The following is a 19,532-nucleotide window of genomic DNA, read 5'->3' on the forward strand; positions in this document are numbered from 1 at the left end:
TGGCATCAGTGCCTACGCTGATGTGATCATTAAATGAAACCAAATGCAAAGACATTACTCTTGAAGCAAAAAGACACTAATGCTGCCAAGTCCTCCCACAGCCAGAGTAAACTTCTTTTTTCTGCTTCTCTTATCAAAGACTGAAGTGAGCAGCCTTTGTTCTGTTGCCACTTTCCCTCCTCTTAGAGAGGATACTCAAGCTAACGTGTTAAATAACAGTTCAAGATCATTCATGGTCTGTAGACTCTAGCTACTTTCATTACACAATTGCTAAACATGTCTGGCCATTGTGTAAAACAATGTACCTGGAATTCCTTGAAAAAAGTAGCTAAAAGACTCTTATCAGGAGCGTGCAGGCAGGGTTTTACATGGTTCATGTTGAGCACGGGTTTGCTGCTTGCTTGTTTTCCATAGCTTCAGGAACATTCTTGTATACTGTATCAGGGCTCTCAAGTGTCATGCATTGAGCGTGACAGTCACTCTTTTGGGTCTTTTGTCGCGCACTCCCACCACACATTGTATTTCTCACGCTGAAAAAAATGTCCACAGAGAGACTTCAGATTTGACCTGGACTTGTGAACAATCATTATGATCTCTCTTTTCCTGGCGTATAAACATTAGGAAAACTATGAAATGTCTGATCAGCTTTGGCGCATCATGGATATGCTGCGTGTCTGGTGGTCCCGCACATTAGTACATCTGATGCTGCCACGATCCGCTCTGTGGACTATAGGCTCGATATCTTCTATTTAAAGTGTGGCTGTTACCGTTGTTGTCTGACAGTAATGTCACTTAAAGGGCAACTCTGTTTTTTTGACACCTGGACCTTATTTATAGGTGTGTGCATGCTCATATACTCACTCAGACAAACATCGTGCAGCTCGGAGTCCTTCAGAAGTTATTTAGATCCAACCGATTTTAGCCGCACTTAGCGGGGGCCACGGCAAGGGAGCTTCAGTGCGGGACATGATCTATGCAAAATCACTCATTTCGGCTATATTTTTTCATCCATCGCCAGTGTTATCATAGAGTCAGCTCGTCTACCGTCGTCAGACTACGACTTCGTGTTTGACGGTTGTCCATACCGGTTTGAGCCTGAGTACACGGACGAGGAGCTCCATGAAAGAAGGATGCAGAGGTAGAGAGACGAAGAGCTAGCTCGAGAACAACAAACAGGAGCACGTCTACGACTCAATGCGAACTGGTGGTGCGCTTGTGGACAGTGTTCACCTATGGCAACAGAAGAGGAGTGTGTTTGTGATAACGATGGATAGCGATAGGTGAAAAAATATAGCCGAAATGAGCGATTTTGCAGAGATTATGTCCCGCGTCAGTAAAGACGCAGACAGAAAACTCCATCTCCAAGCTGCTGTTTTTAGTCACCCACTGAAATAAGTTCAATCTTAGGTATCCTGCATCACGTATTGTTTATACCGGGGTGAAGAAAGTTTCATTTTTAACGTTCGCCTTTTTTCTGTAAAAGTTGTGAGAGGATGTCCAGGACACATTAGAGGTGATTTCTTGACCATGAAATTAAAAAAAAGACAAAGCCACTGAAATTCCAAGTTGAAAAAAAGCACATTTATAGCAACTGGCCCTTGACTATGGTCTCAGTGGGTTATTTATGACCTTTTATAAACAAATTAAAAGTTGTGAAAGTTGTGAGAGGATGTCCAGGACCCACAAGAGGTGATTTGGTGTCAATAAATTAAAAAATGACACAGATGTTGAAATTATAACCTGAAAAAAGCACATTTTCATTGACTGGCCCCTGATTATGGTCTCAGTGTTTTTTTAATGTCCTTCTATAAACTAACTAAAATCTGTAAAAGTTTTGACAGGAGAAAGCTACTGAAATTCTAACCTAAAAAAATGTCTTTTAAAGGCAAAATGTTGTTGATGATGAAGATTAGCTGAGTTTCTTTTGATTATTACGTAGCATTTATTGTTGTGAAATGTTAAGGGCTGTCACATCCTAAAATAGCAGTGGATTTAGGCGAAAAGTTATGAAAGACCCCCATTCCTATAACCTAGGGGGGTCACTCTAGTCTGCACGCAAAACTTGAGAGCCCTGCTGTATGTTGTAGTAACATAAACCTCCACGCTGCATGAAAAGGTACTGATGTGAAAGTGTCAAAAACTGAAGCTCCTCGAGAGTCTGCTTGAGGAAAACACACACTATGCCAATAAAAGCCAACATTCACAGAGATAAACATGTTTAAAAAGCAGCCAGGTTTGAAGAACAATATCTGTCTGAGCAGCTCATTTATCAAACAGCACACACTGTATAGTGGGTGTGAATGTTTACATAACACAGTGTTCAGTGTTATTAAACCGATGAGACATTATATTGACTTTTCCCCTGTATGTGTCTATGTGCAGTCTGTGCATTATCTGAAGGTAGCAAAACTACTGAAACTTTCACATGCTGCACCACCTGCACTGACTGAAACACATCTGACAAAGGCAATCTCCTGCTGTGAGGGAAAAAGGCAAGTCAGGGAAATGTCAGGTCATGAATTTAGAGAAATTATCCTGAAAATGTCAGGAGTTCATATGGGAACAGAGCTGCAGGTACATCCATAAAGATAGACTGTCACTTCATGGAACTAAGATGTAATTCCATGTTAACAAATGAAAAAGCCAAATGAAACAAGAGAATTAACGTCCTCAGAAAAAGTATGGAGCTGTTCTTCAACTCTAGGTTTAAAGATTCAAGTTTTAAGCAACGAACCCTGTGAAAGTGATCAGTTATTATAAGGAGGAAATGAATTCAAACCAAGTTTTGCTGTATTAAAAAACAGACAGATAGATGACTTATTGAATTACTTATTACTGAATGTTCTCAAGATTGCATCAGTGTTATATCAATATCATCCTGTTCTCTGGCACATTTATCTGAAGCGTGATTTTCTTTAAAGCCAGACGTGCTGGTACTGCAGATCTTTTTGTGTTTTTCTCTTCATGTCGTCAGTGTCTGCATGTCTGTAATCCAAGCCTGTGTACGCTCCACCGTCTGTGGGTGGCTGTGTGGGTGAGTTTAGTTATATTATCCTCAAAATAGAGAAGAGGAGTTTGGGTTGAGCAATGCAGGTTGGGAGCTTTAGATTGAGGCATCAAAGGGATTACAGGCCAAGAATTTAAAGCTCCATGCAAAGCATTTATTCATATTACCTTTTCACAGGGATCTGTTCAAAGAGTTGTGCAGATTTAAGACATAGGAGGAATTTAAGGATGGTTCCATTTGAGCTAAATGAGCAATCTGTAGTCAAACAGAATCATTTCAGAGAGCGTAAGGAAGGAGAACAAGCAAGCACGAGCAGATCAAGAGTTGAAAACCTACTTTGGGTTGGTAAATTATGTTAAAGCTTCTTTGTATTTCTGTATCTCAATTCTGTGGTTTACATTACCATAAAAATACTCATATTTAGGTTTAAGTTGTTGTTGTTGTTTTTTTAAAGAAGGGAAGCCTTATTCCAGCATTTCCTTGCACTCTGTAACCAAGTGTTCATCACAGAGACTCAAAGTCACAAAAAGTCATGCTGGGGAATCTAACCCAGGTATAAAAAGTTGGAATATCTATCAAAGGTTCTTGATGGATTGGGAGCTACCATAGACTGTAAATAAATATGGACGTCCGCTTGCTCAAAGTGAGGTCTTCACAAAAAATGCTCCCCCTGGTGGCTGGCTGCAGTATAGGTTAAAAAATCCGGCTTTCCAGCCATTCCAGATGGGCTGTGGTCAAACTTTAAAAAAATAATACACTTCGTAGAAATGTTTCTCACATCCGATTGTTGTGGTGATTTGTAGATATCATTTGGCGGTCTTGTATTCAAGTCCTCTTTTTTCTAGAAAGTTTCGTTTTCATTAGTTATACGAGGTTAAAAATGAGGTTTTAAGTAACATTTGACGATGATTGACAGCTGCCGTTCTTGTGCATTTTTTTCGGGGATTGTAAAAAATGTCAGAAGGTAGAGTCAAGAAATGATTAGACTCTCGAAAGAAAAACAATGATTATTATTTTTGTCACCCAGCTCCACTCAGATTCTCCCAGAATCCCTAAACATCCTACTGCGCAGACTCTGGCTGCAAACTGTTACAATGGCTGCACCTGTGATGGAGGAATTTTGGCTTCAAAACCGCACATGATAAATGGCGGAGCCACGCTGTCCACTCTATATACAGTCTATGGGAGCTACACTTCCACGAACACAAGCAGACTGGCTGTAAAACCCATCAATCCCTCCAAAAAAGAAGATTCACTGAAACAGAAGCACCGCTGAGCTCTGAGAATGTCCACAAAATGTGGCCTTTCTGGCAGGTGTTGATGTAACCCTGAATGTCAACACTCATCTCAGTTGCACTCGAACCCACAATGGGTTTGTTTAATCCTTCGAGCTGTCTGACACATTCTTTGCAACCGAAGGCTAACGGAGCAGCGAGCGTCTGGTTTACGATTCAGCTCTCAAGGTCTCTTTTTCTCCTAGCTCTCTTTTCCTGTTGTTTTTCTTTTTACCTGCCTATGTTCATTCAAATAGAGGAGATCTTGACACGTGCACCAGAGCACTGTCCTTAATTGGCTTTTAAATGATGAGACACAGCTAATTAGTTGGTAAGAAGAATGAGCAGTTACACAGTGCAAAGTGAGGTTGAAAAGAAATGTGGTAGGATGTTTCTGGATGTTATCTTGTTGACCATGATGGGAGATATTTGCTTCAATGAATTTAATATTTTTCCAGGTACAACTCACCTTGAGCTACTGTTTCAATGCAGAAAAAGAAACAGCGTCAAATCGTACAGAGCCAACACATGTCCTTTCAGACTCTATTTCTTTCAAACACCACCGTTACAGACACATCACTGACCACCTTGTCTGACTTCATTTTGTGTAGAGGGTGGCCGAGCCATCTGCTTTTGTCTCATCAGCCTTCTACCAGACAGGAAAAGTCTGACAAAATGAAAGGACAGACCAGTAGAAAAAAAAGCAAAGCAAGCCTGTTTTTCATGTGCTCATTATCAGAACGCCAAGAACCCGACACTCAATTACCGCCTTTTCACTCAGCCAGATATTTAACATAGACTTATGTTTTATCAATGCACACAGTATGACATAAAAGGAGAAATTATAAAGATAAGAAAAGACTACATAGTTCCAATAGAACAAGGATACTGTGGCTCTCAGGCATCATTTAAAAGTACGAGTAGGAGAGGTGAAACTAGTGGCTTCATGGACATGATTCATACAGTTCCTCTCCAAGAGAGAGTGAAAACTCAGTAGGTCAGCTAACACCCTTGAGCTGCTTTAATCTGAAATGTTTTTCAGAAGAATGATGCTGCAATTTCAAGATTAAAAAAATGAGGCACCTGGTTGTATATCACCCGCTTAATAAGTCAAACCAAGAAAAGGCAGGATACAATCTCTGAGGTGCAACATAAGGCAAATTCCGTGGTGCAAAAACTGCAGTTCCACAGGTGGCCACTGGAGGCTGGCTTTAAAATCTGGAGTTTGTCAAGTGTCTGCTTGAGGCTGGCCTCTGAAGTACTATAAGTTACATACTGTACACACCAAGCCACAAAAAGTAAGTTTCACAGTAGAAAACAACATTCACTGCCTGGTACAAACATGTGTCCCATCTTTTTTTTATCTTTGGCAGTTTAATAGACACAAAGAATGATGAGTTCACCCAATCAGAGGCACAGCTCACTTGACTGACAGGCAGGTGTCCTAAAGCTGTTGGTGTGGTGACCAAAATCCCGCCTTACCCCTAAATTCAACCGCGCACGCCGTGCAGTGCAGCGGAGTGCCACAGTCTTGCTCTGATTGTCAAACTCCACTGGAAGCAGCGCGCTGCGCCGCGCTGCGCTGCTCAATCCGGAAAGGGAGGGCTGGTCCTCGGAGAGTCACAGGCTCTCGTGTGAGTAGCGATATCACACAATCACCATTCACTCCCATAACTTTTGATATGTCAGTCCACACCTTGCCCTTTCTGCCTGTATCCTTATAAAACAATGTTTGGGATCATACAGAATGTTGAACTTATCCACTTCAGCTTCTCTTCATCCATAACATCGTGTTGCATCTGGGACCCTCTGATCGACTGTTTACCTGATGCACGTGCCACCAGATGTGACATATTAATAACATATTGGGGAAATTTACATTCAAGAGTTTGTGCATTGTTTTATTTTGAATCTTCTGGGTACTTCACACGATGACTTCCTGTCTAGTGCTTTCTTATCGACAGTGAATTTATGAGGTTTGGAAGTGGCTGTGCAGAAAAAAGACCTGAAGCATTTTTCTCGCGCCTGGGCCCGCACTGGGTGCTTCAGCAGCGCGTGCAGGAATTTAGGGGTTATTATGTAACATGTATGTAACAATGACCTGAAATGTAATAAACAGTGTAATAAAAACCAAAGTGTCTTTAGTGACCCAATGGTAACAAAATGCTGAGCCCAAAAAGTAACCAGTTGTTACATTTTGTTAGGGGGGTTACACATTTTTTTTTAACTCCTTTTCAGGTTGTTGTTACAAATCAGGCTCTAACATGCCTTGATGATTTGCTTTGAAACATTTTGCTTTTCAGAAACAGACAGGTGACACCACAGAGACTACATCCACTTGTTATACAGTCTATGGTTTTAACCTTTAGTTTAACAGAATGTGTAAAATATTTATTCCAATATGAAAAAATAACATTAACTCCACCATGAGAAGACTATCATACTGCTGTAACTGCTGTTGGTAAACCATCTAGTTAGCATCCAATGTGGCAGTCACGGGATAAAACTGCTTAGCCTTGGTGACATTTTGAAAATGAACCACTTTTCTTTCTGAGCTATCTTCGAACTCCACTTACTTGAGATGTAAGTATCAATTAATCGGGTTAGTTCTTCACCAGTCCCCAGTTTGTGTCTGCTGTGTCACTTAAATTCCCTGTGACTTTCTTTCCAGCAACCCTCTGATGCCAAAAAGCCTGAGTGCCCAGCAAAATCCCCAGCAGCAAACCTCGATAGCTTCACAACAGCCCTCCACCCATTCCCTCATCAAGCCTCTACCAGCTCCAAGTATATGACCCTTTTTTACTCAAGGGCCCCCTCTATCTGTCCTTCCCAGGGGACTGTAAGTTCCTTAGTTCCTAAAGCATCGCTTGTTTTGAACCATCAGATGTCAGATCCTTTCAGATAAATAAAACCTCTGCCCAGCATTTCATTGACAACAAGGTGAACACGGGCATCAAAACACCTACCTGCCTACATTCTGAAATCATTTTTTATAAGTCACATCCAGTGGCCACATGTCTTAGCTGGATGCTGGTGAAACTCATTAATCTCCCTGACAAGCCAGACAAAAATTGTCAGCATTTTGTAAATAAACAAAGCAGCAGAATCTCAGTGATGTGGTGACAGCTTTGTTTTCTGGTAACACGTCTCCAAAGAACTGTCATTGTGGGTTTAAGTCACCTAATCCCAATCACAAGCATTGCCACAACTGTTGACTTTTGGAAGTTTGGAAGCCAATTAGCAGGCTGATGTCAGCTGGGTTCCAGACCTGTGGGGGAAAAAAAAAAGCCTGACATTTTGCTCTTTGATATGCAAGTTTTCAAAACAAGGTTAGACAATTAACAGGGATCAAAAAGAGCCAAATCATCTGTGCCCAACTGCAAGAGCATCAGGCTGAAATAAATGAGTGAAATGAAAGCAATGACGAGTCAGACACAAACTGCCGGTATCAAAAGAGATCAGACGCATTAGGTCTATTAATGAGGTGATGATGTCTGAAGTGAACAACAGACATGACAGGTAGATAAAAAAGCATACTGGACATCAACTAATGTGGTTTTCCTCTGTGCTGAATCTGGCACTTGTTTTGAACTTTGGACCGTTTTGGAAAGAAAAATATTTTTGCATTTCCGACATTAAATGTAGCGTTGAAACATTTGACTCATCTTCCATATTCTTTACCAGTATAATTTGAACCTAAAGCATATAATCTGTTTTCTTTGTTTACTTTTTTTCGTAAAATTTTATCTTGTGGAATCACGAACCAACCACAAATCTGTCAACAAAAATAATTGGAAATGTATAAGACACATTCTACAGACAGCCTTTCATTACCTTAAAAACAGAGCTTTCAGTGGGGTTTGTTGGGTTTAATTAGCAGAATCACTTGTAAGTCATCCCCATCCACAGAGGTTGGCAGTATCGTCTTTGTTCATCGCCCACTTTATCAGTAAAGGGGATCAGTATCTCCTATTGCATTAGTGAACTTACTATTGACATGATGGCTGCTGGTGGAAATACTGTAGGTGGGGCTACACTGTGCAGTTTTTAAAGCTATCCCACTACGATTTGACACAAACTGCAGGAAACAAGTGCTTTGTGAAAAAATTATTAATTCCAAACAAAGGGGTTTCATAATTGCTCTTTGAAAATGATTTTCTATGACTGTGATTTGCAAATTCATGTTAATATTCCTGTAACACTTGTTTTCCACATTTCCAGTAAACATGATTTGATGCATTTACATCTTTTTATTTCAAGATATTACATATTTTAACAATTTTGTTAATATCAGTTGGTGTCTTTAAATAGAATTGAAATAAAAACCCACCCTCCACTTTGGATGGGCGGCATCCTGTCGCCCTCTATTGGCCAGTCACCATTGTATTGACAAGTACCCCATACAAGCCCATTAAAAAAACACCAAACTATCTTTTCATTATTGAACCAAACATTACCTATGGCTATAAATCCTCAAGCAAACCCCCTCAGGTCAGCAGTACCCCAGTGTTCCATCTTAGGTAGGGATGGGAATTGATAAGATTTTGTCAATACAGATGCCCTTTTCGATTCTGCTTCTTCTGCATCGATCTGATTCTATATCGACTCCCTTATCAAATCTTGTTGTGAATTTTCTTGGTACAAAAAGTAGCTTCTTTTCAGGTTTTCTAGTTCAACAACATTTAACTGAGTTTATTCTGTAAGTGAATACAATTTAATTGGTCCCTGAGTCTGGATATTTCTGGGCATAATTATACAGAAACAGGTAAAAATTGCCCACAATGTGAGGATATAGTGTGTTGTAATATATCAATAATTCAAGTAGGCCATCTAGTGTCTCAAAGTGGTTATAGCAATGGTTTAAGTTGTTTGGAAGCTTTCTGTAGTTAGGAAGTCAGCCATGAGCCTTTTAATTGCCTGTTAGCTTTTGACATTTGAAATTCTCAGTATTTTTTACAAAGAGTTGATGTGATGTTTCTGTGATGAAAGTTAAAATTCTATTCTGAAGCTGAAGTTATACTGATGTATGCTAACTGCTAGCATATCAACGCAGTTTCCTATCTACGTTAGCATCAAGCTTGCACTATTTTGTTATTTTGGTAAATAAGGTGATTTATACCATTTTGAATGTACTGAATATGAATCTCCTGAGAGAGAGTAATGTACATTTCTTTATGAAGTCAGTTCTTTGGTAAAACTTCAACCTGAAAATCCTGAATGAGAGTTTTCTTTGGAAATGTTACCTAACTGCTAAGCTAAGACAGCTGCAGCAGACTAGTCGACGTAAGGCCAGGCGGCTCCGGGCACAATGTAAAGAATTGATAGGCAAATCGTTAAGCACAAAGGCTTGCGATATCAGTGGATTGAAACACTTCTTATTGATTCTCGACGGGAACCGGTTGTCTAATTTGTTGTATTTTGTGCAGTGGGAGAAAAGTTACATTTTCTGGTTGACAGAAAAGATTTTTGTTAATGTCTGATTCAGCTTTCAGAAACAGGAACCAAACTGAGTTGTTAATATGTTTGTCAGGTAAGGCCTTGCCTTCTCACAGACTTAAGTATTTTATTGCAAACCTACCCAAGGCCATTATTTTTTACTTCTATATTCTGTTGTTTGCTTTCTTACTAAGCCCACAAATCTCCTCAAGAGTAGACAGTGTGAAGCAAAGACGGGTTATCTGTAGGTCATTGAAGGTGATCACTGCTGTGTTGTTCTGACTGATCAGGACAGAGATGCATAGCAATGAGAATCAGTGTGAAAATTAAAGCACGGAGTGAGAGAGCCCCATCCTGGAGGAGGCAGAAGTCAAACAGCTGTCAAGGGATCCAATTATGGTCATGTTCCTCTGCCAACCCATGGTGCGCGCTACGATGTTGTGTATTCCCCTCCAAACCCTCTATCTACACTCAAGTTAAGCCGCCTGGCCTGCAGCGTTTGTGAATATTTGAAAGTATTGCCGCAGGAAGAGAATGAGCCTGGCATTTCTCCTTCAAGAGACACGGCCGGATACCCTGGTGGCAGAAAAGACCGACAACAAGTCAAATATACAAAAGGCCTGATGTGTCTTTGTCACTGCCGAACTGTTTAAGAAACTCTCCTGCAGGCTGTCACAACATGTTTAAGATTTTAAGTAGCAGTGACAGAAAGGTGGATGAGGAGAATGAACTGAAAACACAAAAACAAATCCTTTATTAAAAGATCATCTGGCACAAACATCTGGTATTTTTCGATTCATCTCATTGGGACCCAGCACTTTAATCAACAGTGACAACTCAATGAAGATGTGAAGACGCTAGATCCTCAAATTTCATCTTTTTTGACACTGAAGTTCCCCAAGTGTGCAGAGAAATGTGTGATATGCTGAACAATGAGGCCAGGACAGATATGATTAAGATGCATGCAAAGTTTCAACAGACCTTGTATTACTGCACTAGGAAATGCAGTGAAATTTACTGGCACACATCTACCTCCCACACACCATAAAAAAGGTCCTTCAACTCAGAAAAAGAGTTAATGAGGAACAGGGGAACCTGTGGCATATACAGACAATGAGCTATATTAATGCACCTACCCTGTTAAAAATGATTGAGATGTAAAAACTCCAGCTGTCAGGTAAGGCTTCAGCAAAGGCGTTCTGCTGCAAAGTCAAGTAAACTATGAAAGTACTCATTAAGCAGAGTGTAATCCCTACATTAACCCTGATACAACACTCCAGGGACTAAAATCACAAACTGTATAATCATCATTAACAGTGTCCTGTTTACCTTTTACGCACCTCTCACTGGAAGAGACACTGTGTACAATAACAGAAACAGAAGCAGAAGAAAAGAACAAAAAGTACAATTTGATTCAGAGTTTTAGATCTTCAGAGGGGGGCAGCCCCAAAGAGTTTGGGCAGTGATGGCGAAAGCTCTGTCCCCCAAAGAGTGGAGCTCAGTCTTGGTGATGGGGGGCAGGAGGTTCATATCAGCTGATCCGAGGTTGTGAGATGGAAAGTGGGGTTTGAGAGGATTGATCAGGTATGAGAAGGAAGGGGCACTGAAGGTTTTGCAGGTGAAGTGGATTAAGTGCTGTACGGGGGAGTCAGTAAAGGTGTTCAAGAACGGATGCGAGAGGCTGCAGTTTGTGCTTGTTACACTAGAAACTCACGCAATAACTTACAAAATGTGCAAAGCCAATGTTTTGAAGGATGGCAGTAGTAGAGCTGCAGATTACAATTCAATCAGTTTAATCTAGCCTTTCACAATCATTGTGCACAAGAAAACTACTTACAGAGATCAAGACAGGAGCCAAGACACAGTTCAGTTCCAAGAGCTCAAAACTTTGTAAGAGCACACAAATGACAACAACAACTGACATCAAGGATATCCCAAGGTATTGTTAGTGCTACCGATATCAATTGCATGATTTAGATATTTGGATTGATTCTTCCCCTCAGTTCCACCAAGCGGACTTATATTCAGATATTTTGCATACTGTTTAGCTTGATGAGACTAAATCAAGCAAAACAACACTGCATCATGAGAAGTTCAGGACGTTATCTACAGGACATGTCTACCTGTCAGACAAAGATACAGGATTATTTCTCCCAAAGTAAATCCCCACTAAAATTTTTCCATCTACTGCAAACCTGAAAATGTCTGTGGGACTTGAGAAGTGTTGTGAAATGCTTTCTATTTTATTAAAAGTTACTGCTTAAGGAGAGACATGACATTTAGTCTGGCAACATTAGAGACAGTGACAGTAAAATAGCTTTCAGGTTCAATCCCAATTCACCACAACCTAAAAAGCCCTATCCCTAAATTCTGCACATGCACACACACAGTGATGGGTGAAATTTCCAAGAGCACTCCAAGACAGGCCGTTAAGGTTAAGGCGAAACCCTCAAACATTTTCACCAAATCCACTTTTAAAGATATACTTGATTAAATTTGTAGAATGCCTTTTGGACCAACCCAGACCACCTTTGACCACTAATTGGGTGCATTTTGGATGTCGTGCCCTGTATAATCTGTTCATTTAATGCATAAATTCATAAAGTAAAGACTTATTTGAGGTCATTCAGACTGAGGTTATTTCATAAAATGACATAAAAATAAAGCTATGTAGAATATAATTATTAATGTATACCCTTTAACCCACAAATGAATTAGTTAAGACTTCATGTAAACGATGACACGTTGTATAAAGGCTAAAGGCTGGTAATGGATGCAGAAACAGCTTTAACAGATGTTTAATGTGCACAAAGACCCGGTTAGCTTGATGTTAAGTTGTGCTAATATTACGAGCACATAGCAAGACATCACTGAAGTAAAGTTAAGTCAACCAGTTTAAAACCTCTGCAAACAGAAACAACAACTCAATCATGATGAGGTTCACTATAAAGCCAGAATCAGTCAACAACAATTAATCTCTAACATGAGCCCATGTAGGCTACTTACTCCCAGGAAAACTGATATGCAAGCTTGCTAAAAGCAAACTCCACACACGGTTAGATACTGGAAAACAGCAGCTAGCAGAAGCCAACAAAGCAGAGCAATACAACTGCCAGCAGCCTCACTGCAGGCAACAGAGTCCAAACATGAACACACAATGTGCAGCTTAGCACAAACGGCAGCAACTTACCTTGATGAGGTAATATCAGTGGAAACTGCTGCTGAATTGAAGATTTGTTTGAGGGCACTGAGGAGAAGATTAAAGGTGAACCAAAGTGCACAGCTAAACGTCAATTCTACTCAGAGACAGCTGAAACCACATGTTGGTGGCTGAGTTTGTGTTCAGTTAGCATTTTAGCATTCGAGCCTGTTTGCAGTCAGGTGTGTTGTGGGAAATGTAGGCTTCAGGTAACAAGGGTGTAAAAGCCATTTCTATATCTGGTGTACATTTCACAGCCATATTCATGATTCTGACAGTTTAAAGGACTGTTTGAAACACAGTCAATGCTTAAGTGCTCAATGTTAAAGAGGTCTGACATTAACAATTCACCCTTCATTAACAGCAAAAAGCTTGAATAAAGTTTGGAAAGAGCCTGTATATGAATTAACTATTTATTCTCACACTATATAAAGAAAGCATGGGAAAATCCCACTCCTAAAACTGAAAGCTACCAAGAGATGAATTTCGCAAAAGAAAACTATCAGAGAACTCATTTTAAATCATAGTCTGACTGATGAGCCGTTTGTACAATGTGACATTTTTATGTCTCTGGAGAATTTGTTCTTACTTTCCTCAGTATTCACACAATTACTCATAAAATCCTCTTTTATTTAAGAGGCAGCCTGCAGCACAGTAGCATTGGAAGAGTTAAAATCTTAATAATAATAAGTAAGACACTTTATGACTAAGGAGCCTGGCTTCCTTTCAGGAGAAAACCTTTTGCACTCCGTCTTACACTTTTCCAAGTTAATGACAGTGTCATGCGGCTCCCGCGCTCGGCTGGCTGTCATCCACCCATGGTCTCTGAAGCGCGTAACCTCATTAGGAAGTGGACTTAATGCAAGGTGTACTGAGGCTGCATGGTTTGTAATGAAGAGAGATGAATAATGCTTCCTTGTTAACGTTCATTCAACATGAGGAATGTCCCGGCTTTGAGGCTTCTGGCACAACAATTTCATATTCTTGTCGAAGCTTTTACCCGTTTTGTTATATTTTTGTGTTATCAAACAGATTTGGGGACACCTTCTATCCACTTTGGAGCCTAAACATCACTTGAACATCTCAGACATTTATGGGAAAGTATTTAATGCGGCTTTGGCGTATTAATTTAAATACAAACACATTTTTTTACATTTCTTAATCATACTTTATTTTCACATAAATACAACGAGTATACAGTGAAAACAAGAAAAACAATCTTTGAATAAGGTTTCTCTTTCATGTTGAACTGAGATCAGCAGCTTTAGAATTCAGTCATAAGCATTAGTAAGGTTATGAACAGCGACTGGTAGAGTCGTACCTCCAAACACAGGACCAGATTTACACTTGCAAATATCCTGCTTCTATTTTTTAACCTGTAACCTTAAACTTCCAGTACATTTAAAAGGAGATACACACATCAAGGTTACTTCATTAAATGTGAGTGGAGAAACAAATCAACCAAATGTGGGCAAAGTTTAAAAAGCCTCAACAAAAGGAAACATCCTCGTCTGATTTTTGGTTTGACCTTTATTGCTGTCTCACATGGCTTCCTAGAAAAATACTGCGCAAATAGACACACTGGAAAAAAAAAGATATTAACAGTTATCTCCAAGCCAAATGTTTACTAACTTTGTCTAACTTCAGTTTTTACTAACATCACATAAAGTGCATCAGATCAGAATTCACACAAAGCTCCATTTGCTTGTTTTCATTTGCATAAAAGGTCGCTAGAAATATAAGTAGCGATCCCCATCTTTTTAACAATTTTCTGGACAATATTGCACAGGATACTTGAGATAGTGCCTTACATGTGAAGCCTGTCAGTATGAAAGATTACGCTGTTGAACACTTTGCATATTAGAAGACGATGAAGGAAATGTGAAGAGCTACATTATGGTGCTAGTACTTGTGCAGTGCAGCATGATAATCTGTCAGTGTTGTAATGAATTAAAAATGATTAAGATTCTGCATTTGAATTGATTTATGTTGCTGTAGAAAGTTCTTGGTTGTGGTTTTGTTATCGTGCAGCAAGCAGCTAGGAATGAGTGAGTGATTGGCTAGACGGCTAAACTGAGCAGGGACATTGATTTTGAGATAGGGATTACAGCGCGGGGAGAGAAGGATGGCGCTGCCCTGCTTTCCCTGGCATGGCTTTGACTTTGGCCTGTGGGCAGCTACATCTCTCACACTCTTTCTTGCACACACACACACACACACACACACACACACACACACACACACACACACACACACACACACACACACACACACACACACACACACACACAACACACACACTTCCTGGCAGGCAGAGGTGTCTGGAGATGCACATACACACTCACAAAAGAGATACACAAACACATTCAGCAGCGGGCAACATTGATTTCCTGTTTGGCATTACAAAGCATTGAGTGGCACAGCTGAGGGGATCAGGCCAAAGTGCACGCAAACAAACATGTTAGGTATTCGTAGTCCCTCTCCTCTCTTAGACACACCTGCTTGACATTTTGTGGACAAACATTCAGAGAAAATCTGCAGAAAAACAGCTGGTCACAACAGCGGCTTCTTCACAATTCCATCTCTACATCTCTTATTTGTTTTTGCTCTTGCTTCCTGCAGCGCCTTATTGTTTTTCCCTCTGCGTCTTCCTCCTCTGTATCTATCTCTCTGTCTCGTTTCCGTTTTCATCAGTGTTATTTTTTGTCCTTGTGCTTGCTTCACACAGTGGTGTTGAATGCTTGGCTGATTTGGCACAATGTTAAACCGGCTCACAGGTAAACACATTTTATCAGCCACATGGATCCACAATCACAACATGGACTAGACTAGCAATTTCCAGAGAGAATAAGAGACGGCTATCTTCTTCTTTTTCTTCTTTTATTTGGCCACAGAAAACTCTGAAAACTCAAAAAAATACCCACACTTTCATGGACTTTGTTATAAAATTCAAAGTCAGTGTGTGTTTGTGTTTGTGTGTGTGTGTGTGTGAGTCGGTGGACTTCTGTGGCCACTGAGAAGTGAGAAGTGATGTGTGTGTTCACTCTGAGTTTCGTGTCTCTTTGAGTTTTGTCTGAGTTCCCATGCATGTGTGTCCGTGTAACTCTTGTGTCCGGATGTCTGCTTGTTGTGTGTGTGTGTGTGTGTTTCTCTCTCTTTCACTCTGTCTATGTAGGGTGCATTATTGGACGCAGTAGACCGGACAGTGCCAGAGGCGTACACCAAGCGGTCACGCGGCGTGACAGAGAGGAGAACAGAGTTGCTGTCAGAAGGCCTTTTTAACACACTGCTGCTCTCCATTCGGGGACATTTCGGGAGTGTTTGACTGCAAAAGGGGCTCGGCGAAGAGAAGATAAACACAATCCTCCAAAAGTCCCACAGAAACACGGCTAAACCCCCCCAAGGCTGCCTACCTGAAAATACCGTGCTAATACCTTTGATGTTGCCGAGGAGATGTGCAAGAGAGCGCGAGCGGGGTGAGAGAGAAAAACGGGGTGGGGGAAAAGAACAACTCAGACAGTCAAATACACACAGAAACACACACACACACACACACATCAGGCAGCAGCTTTGCTTCTTTAATGAACCCCTGTTAGCTGACGTTTCTCTGTGTGGGTCATTGAGGGAGAGGAAAATCAGTGCACTTGATAAAAATTTCCCTATTTACAAGTTATTACATTAACTTTTCACCATTTTTTTATTTTCATCTAACTCTAACACTCAAGTTTTAATCACTGATATTTGTTTTTGTGTTTTTCTGTCTGATAAAGGAATTAAATTAGCCATGTTATACAGTCTCCTCTTCCACATTATACTTTCTTTTCCTCTTTACTGTTACCGCACAAAGTGACCCTGAAATACCAGTTTCCAGAGCGCCTGAGTACATCCTGTGTGCTTGTCTATAGCTATGATTTATACACTGTGTCCGAGTACACCTAAGTATCTGAGTGCTTCATCGCAGAGCTCTTCAACACTGCATTATGAATCTTAGCTCCCAACTTGAGTGCCATATCTGTTAATTGTATACATGATTTCCATCAGCAGTATGTTTCTGTCTGCGTAAGTCTGTCTCGGTTTGAGATGAACTCAAGTCAGTGACCCCTTTAGCTCATATGTACTGGACTCAAAGGTTCACAGGATGCAAGTACAGCAGACTAGGAACACGGACACATCTAGAAAATGAAGTGCTGTTCTTTTCGTGCCTCGTCTCTCACTTGCACACAGACACACACACACACACACACATACACACTCGTGCAAATATTTTTTTCTGGACGTGTGACAGCTCCAGAGCACTTCAACGCATTTGCTTCTCAGTCTCCAGCCACCACCACCACACTTCTGCTGCTTTTTTTTCCCCTCCCCGTCTCTTTCCCACTTCTTATTCTTGCCTCTCTCTTCCCCTGGGCTTTCTAATACGCGGGAAATGTCACATTCATGTCACCTCTGTGTTTAAAACCAAATGCACCTGTGTGTCAGAGGGCACAGCTGTGTGAGGAAAAGTGAACTCGGACTTTAGAACGTGATAACAGCCTGAGGGTATTACAAAAGGACACAGAAAGTGGACTTCTCTGAACAGGAACACTCTCTGCTTTACTTTTGCAGTTTTCGTGTTAGGCTGGAGAACTGGACATTTACTCTCCAATAGTTGCCCCTTAATCTGGAAATGTATAAACTGCGACGGGCTGTTATGAAGCAAAGATTCTGCTACATGCTTTATTTCTATGGGTCAGTCAGGCTGGAGTGGTAGACTCAGTTTTAATAACAGGAGCAGTCCCTGAATGTTCATGTGTGTGAATGAGCTCTATGCTGTGTCCCTAAGACACTCAATAAGTAAAACAATCATCCTGTGTTGTGGCTACAGAGGCAAACAGATGAGTTTGCATGTCAGAGTAATTCCGGTTTTAAGATTTAAAGTGTTGACTGAAGCTCCTCACGGGATCTTTGGCTTGGGAAGGCACGAGCGACTCAAAGGGATCAGGATCTTAGCTGACCCAGGGTTTTTAAGCTCCCCCTGTTCAGGCTCCTCCTGGCAGGAGTTGGTTCTCTGTTGATCCCTGCAAGGCTCTGATGCTCGGCGAGGCTGAAGCAGTGAAGTGCGACAAAGACTTGGGGTATGCGCCTGAAGTCCGGCGTTAAAGCAAGGAAGGCCTCTGGTCGGAGGGGGCAGCTGTTTGCCGTGTTTAGCCAGCGGGCCTGAGGGACATCCTGAGCTGCCAGTGCCTCCTGGCTTGAGTGCTGGGAGAGACATGCGCTTGTGAAGGCGAGGAGGCTGCAGCATGCGAGGGCACGTCGAACCAGCAGCAGGTCTGGGAGTGATAGAGTTCGGCAGTCTCGCAGTGGGAGCTCTCCGCTCATGCTGCGCTGCAGACTGAGCTCCTGTTACTGGACTGTCTCTGTTTGTCACCCCCCGTGGAGCCTCAGAGTCCAGGCAGTGCTGGTGGGTGCCGAGCTGATGACTCAACTCATCTGGGTCTGCTGGCCCGGACATGTCCACCATAAGTTCTTCAAGAGGACGGTCGGCATCTTTCTGGTTTGCTTCTTCAGATCTGCTGGGTTTGCAGTCACTGCGGCCCTCTGTGCGGGGAGCTTTTAGAAGTTTTGCCTGGTGGAGGTGCTCGCTGAGGCAGGGGCTGGAGGGCTGTAGTATTTGAGGCTGGTGAGAGAAAAAAAAGATGAATCAATATTTTTACAAAATGGTACAAAAAAAATCAAAGTAAGAGTTTTGATAGAGCAGGACTTGCTTTTATCATTTTTTATGATTCACTCATTTTTAAAAGTTTCCTTTTTTAGCCTCTTTGATCCCATCGGATCTGGGCTTTTGAATAATTTTGCAGCTGCAGAGAAAAATCTGAACCATAAACCCATTTGAAAAATTCTGCTTCTCTTTGACTTGTTTATTTACTCTTTAATATCAAAGCCTGTTCCCTCTGCCTGCCGCTGAACTACTCCCAGAATTGGAGAGGCAAAGTCACAGAGGAAGCCCCTGATTCAGCACTTAAAAACAAGCATAGGAGAATAACCTTGCCATGCGAGCGTCTGAAATCTACTGAAGTCTTTGAGTCACTGTGTGATCGCTGTTAGCAGAGAGGCTTCAAAACATCCAAACCGAGCGCTACGATGCCTGGTGCCAGCATAAGAGCGTGCTGAGCGGTTAACAGCATGAAACGGAGACCAACCACGGTGTCGTCCTCCACTGGGGGACATACTGTACTGGGTATAAACACAAAAACATCAACACCTGATGCAATCCCATTACAACCCAGCAATAAATACTGTTCAAGTAAGACTTGAGGTGCTCCATGTGCGCGTCCAAGAACTGCTTCTGACAAGAGAACAAACTAAAACGTCTAATGAGTTAAATCAACACTCTTATAAGCGTCAATAAAATGTCTTGTATTTCACAAGAGTAGATGTTTTTATGCAGTCTGAAAAGGTCGAGATAGTACAAGTGTTTATTACGTGTCTCCTGTCTTCCCACTCATTTTATTTTAAATTAAATGAATCACACATTTGAAATACTTTCTGCTTAAAGCACCAATTTAAAAGAAGGGATGCTAAAGTTTGTCCATACACCATGCACTACTGCAAGCCAGGATAATAAAAGACGCCAAAA

General features: G+C 41.2%; 1 protein-coding gene across 5 annotated transcripts in view; it reads right to left on the reverse strand.

The window, feature by feature from the left end:
* Positions 1-14,097: 14,097 nt before the first annotated feature.
* The window catches only part of ccser2a (coiled-coil serine-rich protein 2a), a 54,338-nt gene continuing 48,903 nt past the window's right edge, over positions 14,098-19,532 (reverse strand). For 3 of the 5 annotated variants that reach the window (XM_074675568.1, XM_074675567.1, XM_074675569.1), the window contains one exon: positions 14,098-18,572. In XM_074675568.1, coding sequence (XP_074531669.1) covers positions 17,850-18,572 — 723 coding nt within the window. In that variant the 3' untranslated portion in view covers positions 14,098-17,849. The remainder of the gene's footprint in view (positions 18,573-19,532) is intronic. The other 2 variants (XM_074675571.1, XM_074675570.1) reach the window with 2 other exon arrangements.

The sequence above is a fragment of the Halichoeres trimaculatus genome, unplaced genomic scaffold (assembly GCF_033239565.1).
Source record: "Halichoeres trimaculatus isolate MK-OKI-2021-1 unplaced genomic scaffold, fHalTri1.1 fHalTri1_scaffold_8, whole genome shotgun sequence".
Taxonomy (NCBI): Eukaryota; Metazoa; Chordata; class Actinopteri; order Labriformes; family Labridae; genus Halichoeres; species Halichoeres trimaculatus.